The sequence below is a fragment of the Chrysoperla carnea genome, chromosome 1, assembly GCF_905475395.1.
Source record: "Chrysoperla carnea chromosome 1, inChrCarn1.1, whole genome shotgun sequence".
Lineage (NCBI taxonomy): Eukaryota > Metazoa > Arthropoda > Insecta > Neuroptera > Chrysopidae > Chrysoperla > Chrysoperla carnea.
The window spans coordinates 11840088-11860140 of NC_058337.1; the positions used below are offsets into that span (position 1 = coordinate 11840088).

General features: G+C 29.0%; 1 protein-coding gene across 1 annotated transcript; it reads left to right on the forward strand.

Annotated features, from left to right (window-relative positions):
* Positions 1 to 4290: 4290 nt before the first annotated feature.
* LOC123305240 (alpha-tocopherol transfer protein-like) lies at positions 4291 to 19807 on the forward strand. Its single transcript, XM_044886904.1, has 5 exons — positions 4291 to 4786; positions 16885 to 16976; positions 17042 to 17192; positions 17916 to 18214; positions 19592 to 19807. The coding sequence occupies exons 1-5, from the start codon at positions 4687 to 4689 to the stop codon at positions 19766 to 19768; spliced, it is 819 nt and encodes a 272-aa protein (XP_044742839.1). The 5' UTR covers positions 4291 to 4686; the 3' UTR covers positions 19769 to 19807.
* The last annotated feature ends 246 nt before the right edge of the window (positions 19808 to 20053 follow it).

The window sequence follows — 20053 nt, forward strand, 5'->3', positions numbered from 1 at the left end:
GTCTACAAAAGCATGTTTTTACATCTGTTTATGTTTCCATTAAATTTGCAGTCAGATTAGAGCAATGATATCAAAAAATAGTTTTGAGGAAAAGTAAACGAAAAATTGAATTGAATTTTTGTGGGGATGTATGGATGTATCAACAAACTATAACTGCTTACCCACAGATATATATTTTAAACATATCCGAACATGTCACATTTGAGAGTTACAATATTTCTATTATTTTTTTCTTTAAATTCTGAACCATTTTTTTTTTTGAATTCCGTCTGTAGGAATTTGTTATATTATGGCGTTTGAAAACCAAACAATTTTTTGGGAAGAGTATAAAAACATTGCATCAATGAGAGGGTCGTATATTATCCTTCGATTGTTTTTTTTTATTAAATTTAACAATTTTTAGGGTATCATAGTCCATTCTACAATAATTTTTAAAATCAACGTGTTCAATTAGCTATGTTTTAGTCATCTTAAATGTGAAAATTCTTCCCTTTCTTGTAGTCAATTTTTTGAATCGAACACGTTTTTTTAAGGAAAATAATCCCTGCTCCAACTACTAGAGCAGTTATTTTTGCTTTGTTGAGCACAGAAACCATTATCAAAATTAAAAGGCTAAGAAAATGAAATAAAATCTTATTGAAATTATGTTCAGTAATTTAACTTATATGCCGTGTTTTAAAGACATTTATTTTCTTACAAGTATTATTGACACCATATTATGTCATACACTCATGAAAATAAGTCAAAGATGGAAAAAATTTTACCTCGACCAGTCAAAATTTTGCTTCGACAAGGCGAGGTGATACCAAAACTTCGACACACCTCGTACCTCGTGAAACACTAGTATACAGAATTTCATGCTTGTAAACCCAGCGGTTTTAGCTGAGAGTTGATAGGTCAGTCAGTAAGCAAAGACGTACACTATGAAAGCAAATAATACCCGTCAAGTACAAGACACACGTCACGCATTAATGTAATATATATATATATTACCGGGTTTTTGCAAAATCGTTAGTTTGTAATAAATCTAGTCAGATTGTCATATATTGAAGCCGATAGATTCTGAACGAACTATAATTGTCAACTTTCAATTGTAATCAAATTTAAGTTGTCAATTTAGGTATAAACAATCACGCATGCTATCGTTAAATCACTGCACAGTCTTCTTCGAAGAGTATCAGATAGAGGAGACGACGCTCTTCACCTCCTTAATTTTGTTTTTAAATAAATCTGTTAGCAGAACGTTGTTTCGATCTACAGGTTATGGGCCCAGCGCACTTCCATTGCGCCACTCTGCTCTGTGTAATAATATCGCAATAACGTGTACTATTTCTGTTAATTATGGTAGTATTTACAGCACACAAATACCAGATGGCATTCGTGTCTCTGTATGCGACCCTTCTCCTCTATCTTATAACTCTTTGGTCTTATTAATATACAGATAGCGCGTGTTTGTATTCATAGAGCTACAAATCAAAACCCTTAATTTTATTTTAATAAAAAAAAAAGAAACAAAGTAATTGTTTATAGTATGTTGTTTATTATAGAAAATAAATAAATTATTAAAAAAATAAACGATTAAAAACATAAGCTATCACTCATTCATTATATCTTGTTTCACACAACAAAATAAATTATAATAAAAAAAAAATATATATATTATTTAAAAAAATTTATCAACATATTCTAGTATCACATCTTGCATTATTTATTGCATCACATGACGTTGATAGGTAATGGGAAAGAATGGAAATTTTCTTCTATTTTATAATTGGAAAAATTTATCTTACAATGGGGAAGGTCAATCTGAATATTTATGGACAGCTATACGGAAAGCGAAGGGTAAGAAAACGTGATAAAAAGCGATAGGTAGGCTGTGAAGAATAGAAGAAAATTATTATAAAAATTCAAAAATAAATAAATAATAATATTCTGGTATTACTTTTTTGTCCTGATATCACTTATTGATACAAGTTAAAGATTTATGGCAGCTAGAATAACACAATACATTGACTTTTTTTCAATTGCAGTTATTGGATAAGCATTGCACGCTTAACCATTATTACAATTGCATTTCTTCAGTTCTCTTATCAAATATTAATACAAATAATATAATAATAATCATAATAAAGTATCACCCTTCTATACGCTATTTTAAATTTAATAAGACTTGCAATAGTTTTTATGCTTTCGAGCAAATTTTTGTACAGCTTAGACGCATTGTATATTGGACCACGTTCAAACAAGGTTGAATTATGCTTAGAAGTTCTAAATTGGGATGCATGTCTCGTATCATAGTCATGATTATAGTTATTTCTATACATTGAGTTAAATTTTGTTTTGCATAGATTAGACATGTAAATTCCTGTCAAGGTCAAAAACCCGAACTCTTTAGAAAAGATAATTCTATATATGATGTCTGCTGATCATTGTTTACTATAACTCTGACTATGCATCTTCTTGTAGAATAAAAATCTGAACAAATTTATATCTTGGCCATAACCTTACAATTTCTCTTAACACAGAGGCTTAAAACTTACGCTCGTTCGTAAAGTTCGACGTCTAAGAAAATTTAGAGTTCTCCGTTACCATTTCCTTAATATGTTTGTGTCATAATAGTCGTAAAAAACAAAATTTAGTTGAATGATCTTGATATTAAAGTAGCCATTTATTCTCTTCGTCTGGAGAAGATTAGAAGTCGACAAGACCTATTTTTCCCCTTCTATTAAAATCGTCTGAAATAAGTTTCTTTACGACTATTTCATTTTTGGCAAATTTTTTTTGAAAAGTATGTTTTACATAGCTAGAGATGGTACTGGCAAATAATGGTACCACATGTTCCTCTCCTAAGAACTATTGGAACTAAATACGACTTCCTTCTCATTATAGGCACTTTTTCGCTACCAAGAGTCATGATATTTTTTGGAAAGATTAAATAAAGATAGTATTGTCTATTGCTATTCGATAGTTAAATTAAATTCTTTTATAAGTTTAATCACATTTTTTTTCCTTTTTCAATTGCCCATTAAGATTTCTTGTTATTTTTCTTATGTGCACTATAGTAGTTAAATAAGTCTATGATAAACTGTTGTTTATCAACGTAATTATCGGTTTCACTACCCACATTGTCAGAAGTTTTTTTTTTTTTTTAATTAAATTAAATTAAATAATTATTTATAAATTTATTATATTTTATCCACACACTAAAACTAAACACCAGCGTACATAAGAACAGTTTATTAATTTATGATTGCCATTATAGAATAAAGACTTATTCCACCACTCAGCGTGTACTTAGCAATTACAATTTGACTAGTAAACATTCCTTATAACCTAACGAAAATAAAAGCGTAGATTTGAATCTGATTTTGCGTTCACAATTTGTTGACAGTTTACAATCTGACTAGATTGATTACAAACTAACGATTGTTACAATAAAACGGTGGCATATACATACAATCCACAGTGGGGTATTTACATCAAATTTCTGACCAAAACCAAACTCTTCTGTTTTGCATTGAATGTTATTTTTTGGTGTAGTTAGATAACCACTTCATCACAAACAGGCCACTTGAGTTACCTCAACCTCGCCGCGGCCCACAAACTACCGGTTCTTACGGGTGCATGTTATTATTGTTGCCGCTCTCTATTTACCGTGTCATTCAATTTATATTTACTATGTTTGTTAGTGCAATTAAGTAAAGATTTATATTGGATATTGAAGACGAAGGTTTGTGCTTTATTAATTAGTAATTAATTTTAATGTTTCTATTAAAGTAATTAAATAAATATATGTTATTCATATTTGCTGTTAAAACAGGTAATTTTTTTCATTAAATTTATCATATTCAAATTTTGTTTGTTTATATGCCAAGTTTTGTCGGACAAAATTTTTTATACCAAGGCGAAGTTTAAGTATTCTATATTATATTTATGGAAAGATTAAGATAGTTTAAGGCAAAAGTAAAAAAAAAAAAAAAAGTAGCAAGCAGTTTTCCAATGAAACTTTGCAACATATAATTTCAGAATAACGCTACGTGCAATAAAAAATTAAGTATAGATAAGATAAAAAGTGGCTCAGAAGCAGAAGTAATTAAGAAAATTAAAAAAGAAAATGAAACAATTAGGTTTGAAGACCAATATGATGGAGACAAATATGAGTAAAAAAAAATTTTTTAATTCTTGCCAAATAAAAGGTACTTTTGCATCTAAATAGTGTTTTGAATCAATTTTGAGCATAAAAATCCATTCATTATATTTTGACCAGAAATTTGATATAAATACTCCACTGTACAATCGCCAATTGGATACAACAATTCACTTTTTGTACAACATGCTAGAGTTATTCAAAAAAACATAGTGATTAGCATCAGTAACTAGTGTTGAACGCAACAACCAAGCAACAAGCAATAATACAAAAAGCGAATACATATTAATAATATATTCTTGATTACATTGTATTCTATATTATTATTTTATTAAAAATTTTAATAATTATTCATTGAATACCGCGAATACTCATGAAACGTGGTGTGATCTTTTTGTTTGTTTAATTATAAATTTATTCAACAACAATGCTATATTAAAGTTTATATTTATTTATATGCATATAACTTATTAAACTTCAGTGATTGTTTTACAATTATTAAAATTTTTGTTTTGTTTGTTCAACTAAATAATATAAACATGCCAGAAAATAAAAATTTAGTTTTTGATAAAAATGGAAAGGAATTAACAGAAGAAGAAATACAAGAACGAATTGAAATTTTAAGAAAGTTAATTCAAGGTGAATTATTTGTTTATTTGTTTTAATTTATATTTATTTATTTACACACTGTTATCTTATATTCTCAACGTCAAATTAAATTTAATACGATATTTAGTCCTTTCGCAGGAAGTAAAACCGGGATGAGTAGAAGCAGTGTTTTCTGTAGGTTTCTGAAGGTTTCTTATTACGAATATATGCATATATCTATTTAAGTTAAAGTAGTGCAAACAAAAGTTATTAACAATTTAATTGTACAAATCGCTCGGAAACTATCGATTGTTGGGACAAAAGTTGTTGACAAGACTGTTGCACTGTCAAAATTTCCATTTTTTTTCTTTCGGTTCTGAGTATAAAATAAAGCTATTCAGTATATTTTATTACATATAGCACTTATATTATATACGCGGGATAGCCGGTTTCGTAGGAAGTAAAACCGGGATGAGTAGACGCAGTGTTTTCTGGAGGTTTGTGGGTCGCTGATTACGAATATGTCCGTCGATTTTACGTAAAGTAATGCAAACAAAAGTTATTTACAATTTAATTTTTTAGTTTAAACAGCTGTAACTCGGAAGTATTAATTGCAGGGACAAAAGTTGTTGACAAAACATGCGCAACATAAAAATTTCTTTTTCGTTTTTTTCTATTTTTTTTTTTTTTTTTTTTTATTTACAAAAAGCATTTCTAGCCAAAAGACAGAGCAATTCAACTTACCGCGTGACGCTGCGCAAGTATGACCTCTCGCTAATAAGCGATAATTATATCCAAAATTTTCAGAAATAGAGCAAAGATTCATGAGACATTTTTTATGGAAATTTTGATTCTGCACAAGTTTTGTTTACAATTTTTATCGCTACAATCCTCGCTATCGCTAGATTTCTAAGTTACAGCGATTTAAACAAATAAATAACTTTTATTTGCACCACTTAACTAAAAATCGGCGCACATATTCATAATCGGCGACCTAACAAACTTCAGAAAACACTCAGAAAACTCGAAAAGTATTAATTTCAGCGATTAAAGTTGTTTAAAATTTTGTACATACTCAAAATTTCCTTAAACAAATGTCTCATGAATTTTTGCTCTGTTTCTGATAACTATGGAAATAATTACCTATAATTAACGCGAGGCCATATTTTTTTATTTGAAAATAGTCTCTATTTTTTTTATTTGAAATTAGTTATTTTCTTAGAAAATTTATTTGTATAAAGAATAGCCGTGATCCGCCCATATCGTTAACATATCCATTGAAAATTTTTAACCCTCTTGCCATTTTAATTTTAAACATAAGGAAAATATAAGAGAATTAATTCTCTTATGTTTTACTGTAGCATGAAGTTAAAATCGTAAAAATTTTCTATGAATACGGAGACTTTCCCATACAGTAAGTTACCCCTATTAATGGCAATTTCAAATTGAAGTTCGATATATTATTTTGCATATAACGTATTATGCGCGCGTTTACCAAGTTTAAACCGTCAGCACTCGCGTTTTGAGCATTTTGTCCACGATTTAAAACATAATTAACTTTTATTTGTCAAATGTTTTCGAATTATGAATTTTTAAGATTTTTAAATGTATTTTTTTTCAAGTTCTTTAGAAATTGTGAGAATTTTTCTCATCCCGAGAGTAAAGGTATAAACAGCACCGGTTCGTGTTATTGTAATAAATCTGCTTACGTAATTTTTGAACGGCCCCTAATCACATAATCAAATTATTTTTAATTAGCTAGTGCATTAAAAAAATGAAGAAATATTTAACGCATGTGCAGAACATGTGAGCAAATCTATCATCGGTTAATGCTGATGGGTTAAATTTGAAGACAATTCATTCACTAGAGTGGTCTTAAAAAAGAGAATATTTGTAGCACGACGTAACATAGAACCATATTCTATTGAACCTAATTTTATGTTGGGGGCTTCTTTAAAGTTTTAATCTAATACCTATACAACTGAAGAAATACCTACACCGATAGTATTTGAAAACCGACAAAATCAAGGCCATTAACTTCCAATGTTTTCAATCCATTTTGTTCATTATCTTTTTTTTTTATATAAATTAAACTTATATTTTTTATTTATTCAAGGTCCACATTTTCTGTATTAAATTATTTAAAACAAAGCAAAAAACTTTTTTGATTTTTTTTTTTAAATATGTGTTCACAATATTATTTTCTGTTTGCATATGATTATTTCGCAATTTTGGAATGTCTTTTTCATTCTTTATTTCCCAATAAATGTGTTATTAAATTATTAAATTCATAAAATCATAATAATATAATTATTGTCTAATTTCTAGACTAAACATTGCAGGCTTTAACTTAATGGTCTGCATCATAGTCAAAAATTAATTCTCGGACATATTTACTAAATTAACAAGTGAAAACAAACAATTGACTGAGTTAATTGTTGAAATACCATGCATAGCCAGTGTTGATTTCTTTATCACATTACACATACAAACATGTGACACATACATAACTGATAATTAAGTATAGTACATATTATAAAATTTCCGCCTAATTGGCGCCCTCACGGGTAAACAGTGATGTTTACGAAAAAATGTTTCAAACAAAAGTTGTTTAATTTTTGATAGGGAAAATTTTTTACATTTAAACTTTTGTTCTCTCTCTAACGGTTTACAAGATGGGTCCTACGGACCCAAGACCCAATTGACCTATGATGCTAATTTAGGAACTTGACCTCACTTTTTACGTCCTGAGTACGCTGTCAAAATTTCAGTTCGATATCTTTTTTCGTTTTTGAGTTATCGTGTCCACAGACTGACGGGCGGACGGACGGACAACCGGAAATGGACTAATTAGGTGATTTTATGAACAGCTATGACAAAATTTTTTTCCTAGCATCATTATTTTTAAGCGTTACAAACTTGGGACTAAACTTAATATACTATGTATATTTCATATATGCATGGTATAAAAATGTATTTAAAACTGAGCGTTTAAAACTATACTTATCATTTAGATCCCAAGGTGTACTCTTATTTATAGACGAAGTAACGAAGGAATAAAGTTCGAAAAATTTGAAAACTAAGTCGGCTTTGAATGCGATTTTCGGCATTCGATTCGCTAGAGTGTTAAGAAAATTTGTGAACTAATTAGATTTATAATAAATTAAAAATATGCAATTATTATAATTAATATGCATTTTATAATTGCTTCAGTTCTTCGTCTATTAATAAGAGCGAAGATTGTACATAAAGTTGTTTCGAAGTATCAGAATATTCGTTGATCTAATATATCCATATCCGCTCACAATAACTCATAGACGGGTTAAATTTTAATAAGAAGTTAATTCAGTGTGTGTTAATGTGTCATTTGATTCGAAATTATGTTTAGAAACATTTCAAGCTCAAATAAAGCGGTTGTGATAAACATTACAATAGTTATAAACAATTTAATAACAATACAGAGGAGGTTTAGTTTTTTTACAAATATTTAGGAAACTGATAAAGCTATCCAAAATTTTAAAAAAGATCTTTAAAAGCAGGATATGTATTTGTTTGAAAAAAATAAAACCTCCAGGACAACTCTATCACCACAAATATTTACACTTCTCTAGTGGAGTTCAAATTAGATTTTGGTACTATCCGTTATGTTTGTTACCTTATGTGTAATAATTATAAAAATTCTATAAACTGAGCCTAGATGCCTCAGGCATACATTTTTTATATATTAAATAACTGTAATATTCAAACACATTTTTTTTACATAAAATTCTAAAATATTTTGGTTTAGTAACAAAATTTTATTTACAGCGAATATACAGAGTGTCTCGTGACTCAATGTTCATAATATAAATATTATCGAAGATAATAAATGAGAACTCTAGGATATGTCGAAATAAATTTCGATTTTTGCCCCAATTCCTAGATCAGTTTTTTGTATTTTTAAAATACGGGCGGACTGCAGTCCGCCACCAAATTAGCAAAGAGTAACATTCACTAGCTAATTCTTACTGATGATGACTACTTGGTAGTCGAAAATACGTATTTTAAAAATACAAAAAACTGATCTAGGAATTGGGGCAAAAATCGAAATTTATTTCAATGTTCATAGTTTAAGAGCGCATTATTTTGACAATTTTAAGTTGTTGAAAGTTCCTTATATACTTTTGTTCAAAACTCAATAGTTAAGGAGGTATGGGCATTATTGAATTTAACCAATAAATTACAGCCATTGTAAAGTAGTTAAATGTTTTATTAGCTAAAAATTTTTATATTACACAAATTAAAATTTTGTGATCAAATTGTTATTATTGCTCTTCTAATTATTGAGGCATGGCTTTCTAAAGAGTATCTAGGTCATCTCGTATGGATGAAGGCATAAAATTTTGAATGAGAGAAATTTTTTTTATCTTATGAGTTTTTTTGAATAAAGATTTTAATAATTTGAACTTGAAATAAAGTTCAAATAAGCGTGGATTTTAAACAATGCTATAAGTATTAACAAATGCTCAAAATTTTATCCAAATCATATATGCTGACTCCACCAAAAACTACTGCATTATATTCAATAAATTTTTTTAATTTTTATTGATTTTTTGATGAGTTTATATATTACCTAATAAAAATAATTAAAATATGTACATTTTGTGAATACTATGTTTGCGAAACTTTGTTTTACAAAAACTACCGCGTACGTGATTGAACCACGTGAATTATATTAGTAAAATATTTGCATATGATTACTCTTTCCTATTTAATAGTCCAGTAAAGAAGAGTCTGAAATCATGTTTTTCTTTGATACGGATGAAATTATATGGAAATTATCAGAAAAATGCAAAGAAAACGATGGTCAAAGTAAAAAATTTCTCAACCCTCGGGAAAGGGATGAAAATAATGAAAAACTACCCCGAATTACGACTTTTGGGTTATATTTTGAAAACATCAAAAAAAGTTTCAAATAAAAGTTGTAGAGCATTAAATTTTAGGCCTAACTCTTTCAGACCAATTTTTCTTTAAAATGCACCCTTTCACCCCTAGAACGCTCAGAGTACTAAAAAAATGAAATTTCAGAAAAAAAATATTAAAATTTTACTTCTTTAATTTTTTTTCTTTTTAATTTCTTAAAAAAAATTACGGACAACAATGGTAGAGAAAAAAATTTTTTTTCATCCCTTCTCTTAAAAGTGAATCTGACTGACTAAAGTATACTAACTCTAGGGCACTTCTAGACATGATAGAAACACACCAAAATAAGTTTTTCACTTCTATACATGCAGGAAAGATGCAGTTTTGGTATTCGACGGGAAATTGCTTAAAACTTACAGAAAAAGTCGGAAAACTTCAATTTTTTCATTGCAACTCTCCGAAAAATTGCAAAAGCTTATATATTATTTTTATAGCCTGGTTTTTTGTCGGTACGCCAGATCTTTCTTATTCCTTTATCAAATTCCATGATTAACCTCTCGTTTTAAAGCTTATCGTACCAATGACAAAAAATAGACCCCGGGTGTAAAAATATAACGTTTCTCTTCAATTTATGATCATCTTAGAAGAAATCCGCGTGTTATGCGCGTCGTTAGATATTGAAGGTCAAAGGTCTCGAAAGTCAGTTTTTTGTGAATATCTCGTTTCTTGTGATGAAGTTGTAGGGGATAAAATTTTCTACAAATTTTGCCTAAAACTTTTTTGTACGTTAAACCGTTTTTGAAATAGAAGGCGCAAAAGATGAAGCGGTCAGCTAAACGTGTTTCAGTACTGGATCAATATTTATAAATATAAAGTATTAAATAATTATTTATGTATTATATCATGGATAATTAAGGAAAAAAAACCATGTAATAGAAAGGGTCAGTCGTGAATCCCAGTCTATTATGCGGTTTTTTTACTTAATTATTTATTAAATACTACTTAAATAATTATTTAATACATTATAATAATAATTATTGACCCTGCACTAAGATACGTACAGCTGACCGCTCCATCTTCTGCGCCCTCTATTTCAAAAACGGTCTAACGTATACAAAAAGGTTTCGGGTTAAATTTTTAGAGAATTTTATGCTCTACAACTTTTATAATAAATGTTAATACGACTGATTGAATATCTAAGGACAAGCACACGTTCCCATTTGTGACTTTTAGTTGTACTATCAATATAAACGTTTCTTGAAAAATTCAGCTTATTCAGATAGATTCGGAGGTTGATCACTTTTTTTGACTAAGATGATCGTTTTCATCAAATAGTAATCGCAAAACTTCCATTACTTACAGCACAAGGAAGTAAAAACTTTTCATAATTCACTCTCAATACACAAGCGAAGATAATTCTTGTTCTATTGTTTTCATTATTTAATTTTAATGGTCTAATTAACGGCAATCTGATGTATATTATATATATGTAAACAAATTACATGCATTATTATTGTTATTTGTCTTAAATACTTGTTTATAATGTAAACGCATGAAAAATTATAAAAATATATTTTTGCGATTAAAAAACTTTCTTTACAAGAAGTAATTAAGAACATTGATTGCATTTTCATTTTTACTTTTTAAATAGTGATAAATTGTATAATGCAATTTTATCTCTTTCTTTCAAAGAATTTATACAGCGCAGCGTGATTAATAGTACGGCAACCAAAAGGGATTCGCATCGTTTTTGGTGGACCTTTTTCTGCTTTACTATTTCCTTAGTTTTTTGACTCTGAGAAAACTAGCTGACCCAGCGAACTTTGTTCCGCCTTAATGGCAATAAATAAGCAGTTTTTTTTTTTTTTTAATTGGAAAAAATACAAAAAAAATTAAATACCTACATTAATCATTCATAATTATTTCTGTATTTTAGTACATAGGTTGCTCTTCATTTAAGTACCTTGTGATACACGACATTTTTTGTTATATTATCAGGCGCAAAAACAAACAACGCAGATGGTCTTCCGACCCGTGAACATGCCACGTATAATTGACCATGGGAAAGTATGTTATAGTTCACGAAATATACTATTGTATAAAACAAAAATTTGGGTATCTTACCGTTCAATTAAGAGAGTTTTTATTAATTAAAAAAATAACATACCATCCTCATAACAGGTTATGTTATTTAGTGTATTTTTAATTAATAAAAACTCTCTTAATTGAACGGTAAGATACCCAAATTTTAGTTTTATACAATAATATACATATTTCGTTAACTATAACATACTAAAAATTCGGATCATTATCTACTAATTTTTTTTTCTATTACTGGCGAGTCACCCTCCTTAATACGACCAATAGAACCAGAGATATGGTTAAACTAAAATGATATGCAGGTCGGCGCGCAGCGCTGGGTTTAAAACCTCCATAGATTGACCAATTAATACTATTTTTGTAATTTCAGGAACTCATTTTAAAGGTATGAGTCTATATTTTAATGTTATGCACATAAAAATAAGTTTTATGCAATAGCAACGAAGCTAGCACGATTACAAGTATTAAGTTTTATCATTTTTCCGGCCCGCTATTAGTTTATAAGTCGAAAGCGAGCCCTCAGCGAAAGAAAACCCCACATAATTATATATGAGAAAATTGAAAATTTTGTTCTAGTTTAAGAATCTTTTTGTAGGCACTCAGCGCCTACACTATTACGTCGAGTTGTCTCATGAAAAATTGAAAAAACCTCAGGCGGCAAAAATTCATTCATCAATAATGATTAATTCATTGTAAGGAACGATTTGTTCATTACTAAAATCAAGGATTGTTCACAAAAGTATTCACGTTTTTTACAGCATTGGAACATACCTTGTTTAATTCTACTATGGCTATAATAATTTATTAAATAATTATTATAAATTGATGTTCACTTGACAGCTAACAGAATTGTAATGAATTTTGACACTAATTATAGTACATTAATTTGGTCATTTTTGTACTATATACATCAAAAACTAGTTGCATATTATTAATGAATATGCTTACGCATAGTCACATAATTGGTTTTGGATGTAAACAGTACAAAAATGCAAAATAATGCACTATAATAAATAACAAGTGAAAACAAATTGATTGAGTTAATTGTTGAAATACCATGCATAGTCAATGTTGATTTCTTTATCACATTACACATACAAATATGTGACACATACATAACTGATAATCAAGTATAGTACATATTATAAAATTTCCGCCTAATTGGCGCCCTCACGGGTAAACAGTGATGTTTACGAAAAAATGTTTCAAACAAAAGTTGTTTAATTTTTGAAAAGGAACATTTTTTACATTTAAACTTTTGTTCTATCTCTAACGGTTTACAAGATGGGTCCTACGGACCCAAGACCCAATTGACCTATGATGCTCATTTACGAACTTGACCTCAGTTTTTACGTCCTGAGTACGCTGTAAAAATTTCAGCTCGATATCTTTTTTTCGTTTTTGAGTTATCGTGTCCACAGACGGACGGACAACCGGAAATGGACTAATTAGGTGATTTTATGAACTCCTATGACAAAATTTTTTCCTAGCATCATTATTTTTTAGCGTTACAAACTTGGGACTAAACTTAATATACTATGTATATTTCATATATACATGGTATAAAAATAATATAAAGTAGGTAAACATTGGTTGTCATGGATATGGCACACACACAAACACACAAAGCATATCTCACATTGTTACGTGATGAATTCTGCCAGTTTGCTCACCATGGCAAGCCTCGTTAAGGAACTTTGTTCCAAAAGTCATTTTGTTTTTGCCCATCAAAGGTATGGTCTGTAGTTTTTTGTTTCCATATGGTAAGCATGTGGTAGGGAATGAATACTTATATTAATTAATTTCGACAATCAAAATGGCTGCAGGTTGGAACCGAACCTTTATTTCGATTCACTGGCTCTATTATAAAATATTTAAAATTAGAAAAATTTTCAGTTTTACTAACATAAGTCTCCCTTTTTCGTAAAACTTTCTGCTTTTATACCTAATGACTTCGGACTAGGGGGATTATTTTCCACTATATGTCGAGGAGCAGTGGCGAATTAGCCATAAAGCAAGAGTAGCATAGGACTCGTGCATTTGAATAATAAAAATACATACAACAAGTTGATATAATTTGCTACAGGCCCCGCACTCGCTTTATCCGGACTGCAACGAGTCAGAATTTTTTAAGTTAATTATATTTATTTTTTTGTGATAAAGAATTTTATGTTTGACAATTGGGCTAAGGACTTTTGCTTAACTTTTTTCAAGTCAACCTTTAGCAAGCAACCTTTAGCATGAATTTATTTATAACACACTAATGAACTCTAAAAATGTTATAGTACCTATTTATTACATTATTTATGTAATATTATAATAATATATTATTTTACAAGGTTTTTTATTGTATTAAAAAATATAAATTAATTTTTAAAATTTAATTTTTTGTTTTTATTTTATTTTTGATAATAAATATACAGACAGGATAAAAACGAGTACATCTGTTGAAGGTTAACTAGTTTACCTTCACACAAGCCATTCATTCTGTTTATAATTATTATTATTAATTAGCCTAGCTAATTCATGCACAGAATCGCGTCTCTTCACTTACTGCCACTTCAAAATCCAGACTATAATCGTACCATGAGCAATCGCGAGTATTTTACTTGCGAACTGTTGAAGGAAATGTAGCTATTGCTTTTGTACTGATGAAGGAATTTAGAAAAACTTTCTTCAAATGTTCATGGATCTTACCTAATATATATCAAAAATGACCATCGTTAAAGTTTATATATATATATATATATATATATATATATATATATATATATATATATATATATATATATATATATATATATATAGGGTGTTCTGTAATTGACTGCAGATCGTCGACCTACAGAATAAGCTCATAAAGACGAAGGAAAAAGTCATTTACCAATTTTGGATTTGAGTCCTACTTTGGGCGCTACAGGTATGGCAAAAATTGATAAATTTGTTCATTCACTGACTATGATTCGATAACCAGCAGCCAATGATAATCAGTAGATATTAATATATTTCATTTATTAATATTAAACTAAAGAAGGGATATGAACTGATTTCAATTGGATTATATGATTTTGAAAAAACATTTTAAAAAAGTATTTGATTGGTTTGGTCAAATCCTACTTTTTTTATTTTTATTATATTTTTCCAAGAAAACATTAGATTCGTAGTAAAAAAACAAATTACGTCATAAAAGGCGTTGTTTTAATTTAACCTAAACAAACAAAAATGACTTTGTCCTTCGTCTTTATGAGCTTATTCTGTAAGCCGACGATCTGCAGTCAATAACAGAACACCCTATATATATATATATATATATATATATATATATTTATTTATTTTTTTCTTTTTTTTTTTTCTTTTTGGCAAATTACCCTTCCTTTTTATAAGTTGGCAAAATGTTACTAAGAAAAGTTACTCCGAGAAAATAAATAATCTTATTAATTTTTTAACACAATTCACAGAAAAATTCACTCACGGATAGTTGTTATTGTAGAATTCCTTTGCCAATTAATAAAAAGCTTGTCTAAACTTACAAAGTAATAATAGTCTTAATAGGCTAAAGTCTTTTATAAAAATGATGTTTTAATTAAAGTACACGGATCTTCTTGATATTTTGTATAGAGTCATAATTGATAATTGCGAGCAACTCATTTTAGTTACATTTTGTCAATTTAAAAAGGAAGTAGTTTACCAAAAAGGAAAATAATGATTCCAAGTTTGCCTTAATACTTTTCAAAATAAGCAAAATTTTTCATAAAGAATGACTTTTTTTTCTTAAAATATATGAAAATTTACAAGTATAGTTACCTCTATCCGTGGACACACTGTATATATATGCATCTATACGTTAATGTGTCTGTAAACACTCTAGCGGTCGCAATTTAAGTCTGATTTGAATAAAATTTGGTGTCAAGAAGGGTTTTGGTATTTGAAAAGTCAAATTTATTAATGATAAAAATCGACCGATAAACAAGGGGTGGAGGATGCGCAAAATACAAAATAAACAAGTGAAAAGAAACATTTGACTGAGTTAATTGTTGAAATACCGTGCATAGTCAGTGTTGATTTCTTTATCACATAACACATACAAAAATGTATAGACAGTGTTGATGCGCAATCGTTTGTTTTTTTGACGTCACGTAACATAACAAAATATATTTACTTTTAAATAGACACGCCCACAACTGATATTCCTATATTAATACTTACTATAAAATTTGCACCTAATTAACGCCCTCGTGGATAAGCAGTGATGTTTACAAAAAAATGTTTCAAACAAAAGTTTTTTATTTTTTTATAAGGAACATTTTTTACATTTAAACTTTTGTTCTATCTCTAACGGTTTACAAGATGGGTCCTACGGACCCAAGACCCAATTGACCTATGATGCTCATTTACGAACTTGACCTCACTTTTTACGTCCTGAGTACGCTGTAAAAATTTCAGCTCGATATCTTTTTTCGTTTATGAGTTATCGTGTCCACAGACGGACGGACAACCGGAAATGGACTAATTAGGTGATTTTATGAACACCTATAACAAAATTTTTTTCCTAGCATCATTATTTTTAAGCGTTACAAACTTGGGACTAAACTTAATCTAGTATGTATATTTCATATATACATGGTATAAAAATATTGTATTGTATTTTTTGATTAGTTTTAAGCAAAAAAGTTCACTTGTGATTTTTTCTCTAAACGCTTAATTTTCGAAAATTAAATTAAATAAAAATTCTTGAAAAATTAAAAATCGTTAATTTCGACAATATCAAATTTCCATCAAAATTAGGTTTTGTTTTCTTTTTTCCAATCACCTGTATCTCAAAAACGGTGAGTTTTAGGAAAAAGTTCATGGGAAAAAAAATGCTTTGAATACCCCAAAATATAAGGTGTAATGACTGTTTTCTCAAGTTTCATGACTTTTCAGCAAAATTAGCTTGGACGAACGTCTAAGCGCATAGTAAAAGCATACTTTCTAATCAATATGACTTTGTTTTACACACTCATACGAACATTTTCAGCCGGGTCCCATAAAAAGTTATATTGTTCCTTAGAATTGCATCCTTAATTGTTTCATTTCCTACAGTATACTTTATTCTACGAACTCAACTATAATAATAACTTTAATAATAATAATTTCTTTAATTTTTTCAGATGATAAACACTTACATGTCCGTACTGATGATAATTGGCTAACGCGATTCCTGTACCCAACAAAATTTGATCCTGAAGCCGCCTATAAAAGAGTAATTTTTTGACACAATAATTTTTGTTCATTTACTAATTAGAATACATTTTTTTCATTTTACAGATGGTTGATTATTACAAATTAAAAGCGGAAAATCCAAAATTTTTCTTTACAGAATCACCAAACAAACTGTCAGAGTTCTTGAACACAGAGTTGAAAATTGTGTTGCGAGATAGAGACTTGAAAGGTCGACGAGTTTTCATCACACAAATGGGTGAGATTTATCGAATTAAAGTATGAAGCATCTATTAAATGAAAATTGAAATTGGAAACAAGTAAAAACAAACAATTGACTGAGTTAATTGTTGAAATACCATTTATAGACAGTGTTGATTACTCTATCACATTACACATACATACATGTCACACATACATAACTGATATTCCCATATAATACATACTATACAATTTACGCATAATTTGCGCTCTCACGAGTAACCAGTGATGTTTACAAAAAATGTTTCAGACAAAAGTTGTTTATTTTTTCATAAGGAATATTTATATACCATGTATATGAAATATACCAATGTATACTAAGTTTAGTCTCAAGTTTGTAACGCTTAAAAATATATTGATGCTATAAAAAAATTTTGGTATAGGTGTTCATAAAATCACCTAATTAGTCCATTTCCGGTTGTCTGTCTGTCGTCTGTCGTCTATTCGTCTGTCATCACGATTACTCAAAAGCTGAAAATTTTTATAACGTGCAGTGGACGTAAAAAGTGAGGTCGAGTTCGTAAATGAGCCACATAAGTCAATTGGGTCTTGGGTCCGTAGGACCCATCTTGTAGTCAATTGTTTGTTTTCACTTGCTTTGTTAATTAATGAAAATTGAATTTGTGTTTTTACTTACCAAATGATAATTAAAATGGATACTTCTACAAAAAATTTCCACTTAAATTAAAATAACTAATCAAACTTTTCTATTTTTACAAAGGTAAAGTTCCAAATAACATGTCTTTATTCGATTTAACTCATATGGATGATATTTGGATCGAAGCAGTATTAGATGAACCAGAAACACAAAAAAATGGTTTATCAAGTATTATTGATTTATCTAAGACTCCATGGACGATACTTAAGTGGTTAACACCAGCAAATATGCGCGTTGGATCAAGAAAAGCTGACTTAGTACCATTTACAGATTTACACATACACGTAGTAAACTCATCACCTATTTTAAATGCAGCTATTGCTTTAGTTTTTCCATTTCTAAGCACTCATACAAAAGAACATGTAAGTTACATTTAATATTATTTAACAAATCGTTGCTAAATCTAAATAATATAGTATATAAAGTGCAGATTCTACCGAAACTCGAATCATGTACCTATATTGCTATTATAAAGCCATACCTAGTAAAATATTATTAAAATAAAAATATAAATAAAAAATATTTTTTAAAGGATAAGCTTTTATTGTACTAAAAATTAGAAAATAACTAGCTGTTAAACCCGCTTCGCTGGGTTGTTTTTGCACATTTAAATATCAAAATTGTTAAATGAAAGACTTTTTTTTTAATTCTCTCTGTGTGTACGGAACAGTAAGATTTTTTTGGCCGATCCCAATATTATGTCTACACTCTCTGTGTGTACGGAAAAGTAAGGGAAAGATCGATAGAAACCCATGGAACATTCCAGAATATTCGAGAAAGTTCTAGAAAATTCGATAGAAATCCATAGAACATTCCAGAATGTTCGAGAAAATTCTAGAAAATTCGATAGAAATCCATAGAACATTCCAGAATGTTCGAGAAAATTCTAGAAAATTCGACAGAAACCCATGGAACATTCCAGATTGTTCGAGAAAGTTTGATAAAATTCAATAAAAATCCATACAACATTCGAGAATATTCGAGAATGTTCTAGAAAATTCGATAGAAATCCATAGAACATTCCAGAATGTTCGAGAAAATTCTAGAAAATTCGATAGAAATCCATGGAACATTCCAGAATTTTCGAGAAAAATCGAAAGACACATCTAGTGAAAATTGTACTATTGACAGTGGGGCCTATTGTACTATTAGAACTATTTTTTTAATCTATTTTCTATGAATTCCTAGATCATTTTTAATTCCACCCCCACCAAACTCCCTTATTCACAATGGGAGCCTAAGGGCTACCCAATGACATAATTCTCTACCGAAGGTCAATGGTTAGTTTTAGGGAAAATCGGGGACATACAAACAAACACTCTCTTTTTACATATATAGATTATGTAGGAAACACTCAAACAGGACTATTCGTAAAAGCTTGTGATACTCCGAATCACTGTGAATATTTTATATTGAGCGCCTCAAGCTTTTACGAATAGTCATGTCTGTGTGACTCCTACAAAATTATTAAATGATGAATACATACTTGAAACTTCATGAGTAGCTTCTTTTTGACGAGTCTACCAAACTTTGCTCTACGATTTTTTTTTCGTAAAAGCTGTGTTTTCAAATAAGTATGATGACGTCCTTTTTGAGTTATCGTTTTGAAAAAACGCAGCAGGGAATTTGTCGGACATGATGGCCACTTGATAATGTTAATAATTATACACAGTTCAACAAAAGTGAACCATGTATATACGTTTACATTGTAGTTTATTTTTATGTTATTCTTGTTTTAGATTCATTTTCATTACTCGGATTGGTCGTCATTGCATAAATTTGTAAATCCTGAGATACTACCGAAAGAATATGGTGGAACCCAAGAAATTGATTTTGATGCAATACGAGAGGAATATGTTTACAATAATGCTTCTAGAATTGTTAAAAATTTGAGTGCTAGTTATAAATTGGATTAGAATTTATATTTTCGATAATATAAGAAAAAATAATTAATGAGAATGCAGTGCATTTTATTACTGACCTGCATGATTGACGTCAATGTCTACAAGAAAATTGGAAATATTTTCAAAAAAGCAAAAGGTTTTGCACAAATGGTTACATCATGACAAAAATAAATAATTATTTTTTAAATAAATGTATATTTTATTTTATTTATTAAGTCTTTTAATAAATTTATTAAGTTTTTTCTTTTTTAAATTTTACAACCGCAGTGCCTAAACATAAATTAACGAAGATTTCAG

Coding starts and splice junctions, on each gene's coding strand:
- LOC123305240 (XM_044886904.1), top strand. CDS start 4,687: ATGCCAGAAAATAAAAATTTAGTTTTTGATAAAAATGGAAAGGAATTA. Junction 16,977..17,041: donor CTGAAGCCGCCTATAAAAGA/GTAATTTTTTGA, acceptor TTCATTTTACAG/ATGGTTGATTATTACAAATT. Junction 17,193..17,915: donor AGTTTTCATCACACAAATGG/GTGAGATTTATC, acceptor ATTTTTACAAAG/GTAAAGTTCCAAATAACATG.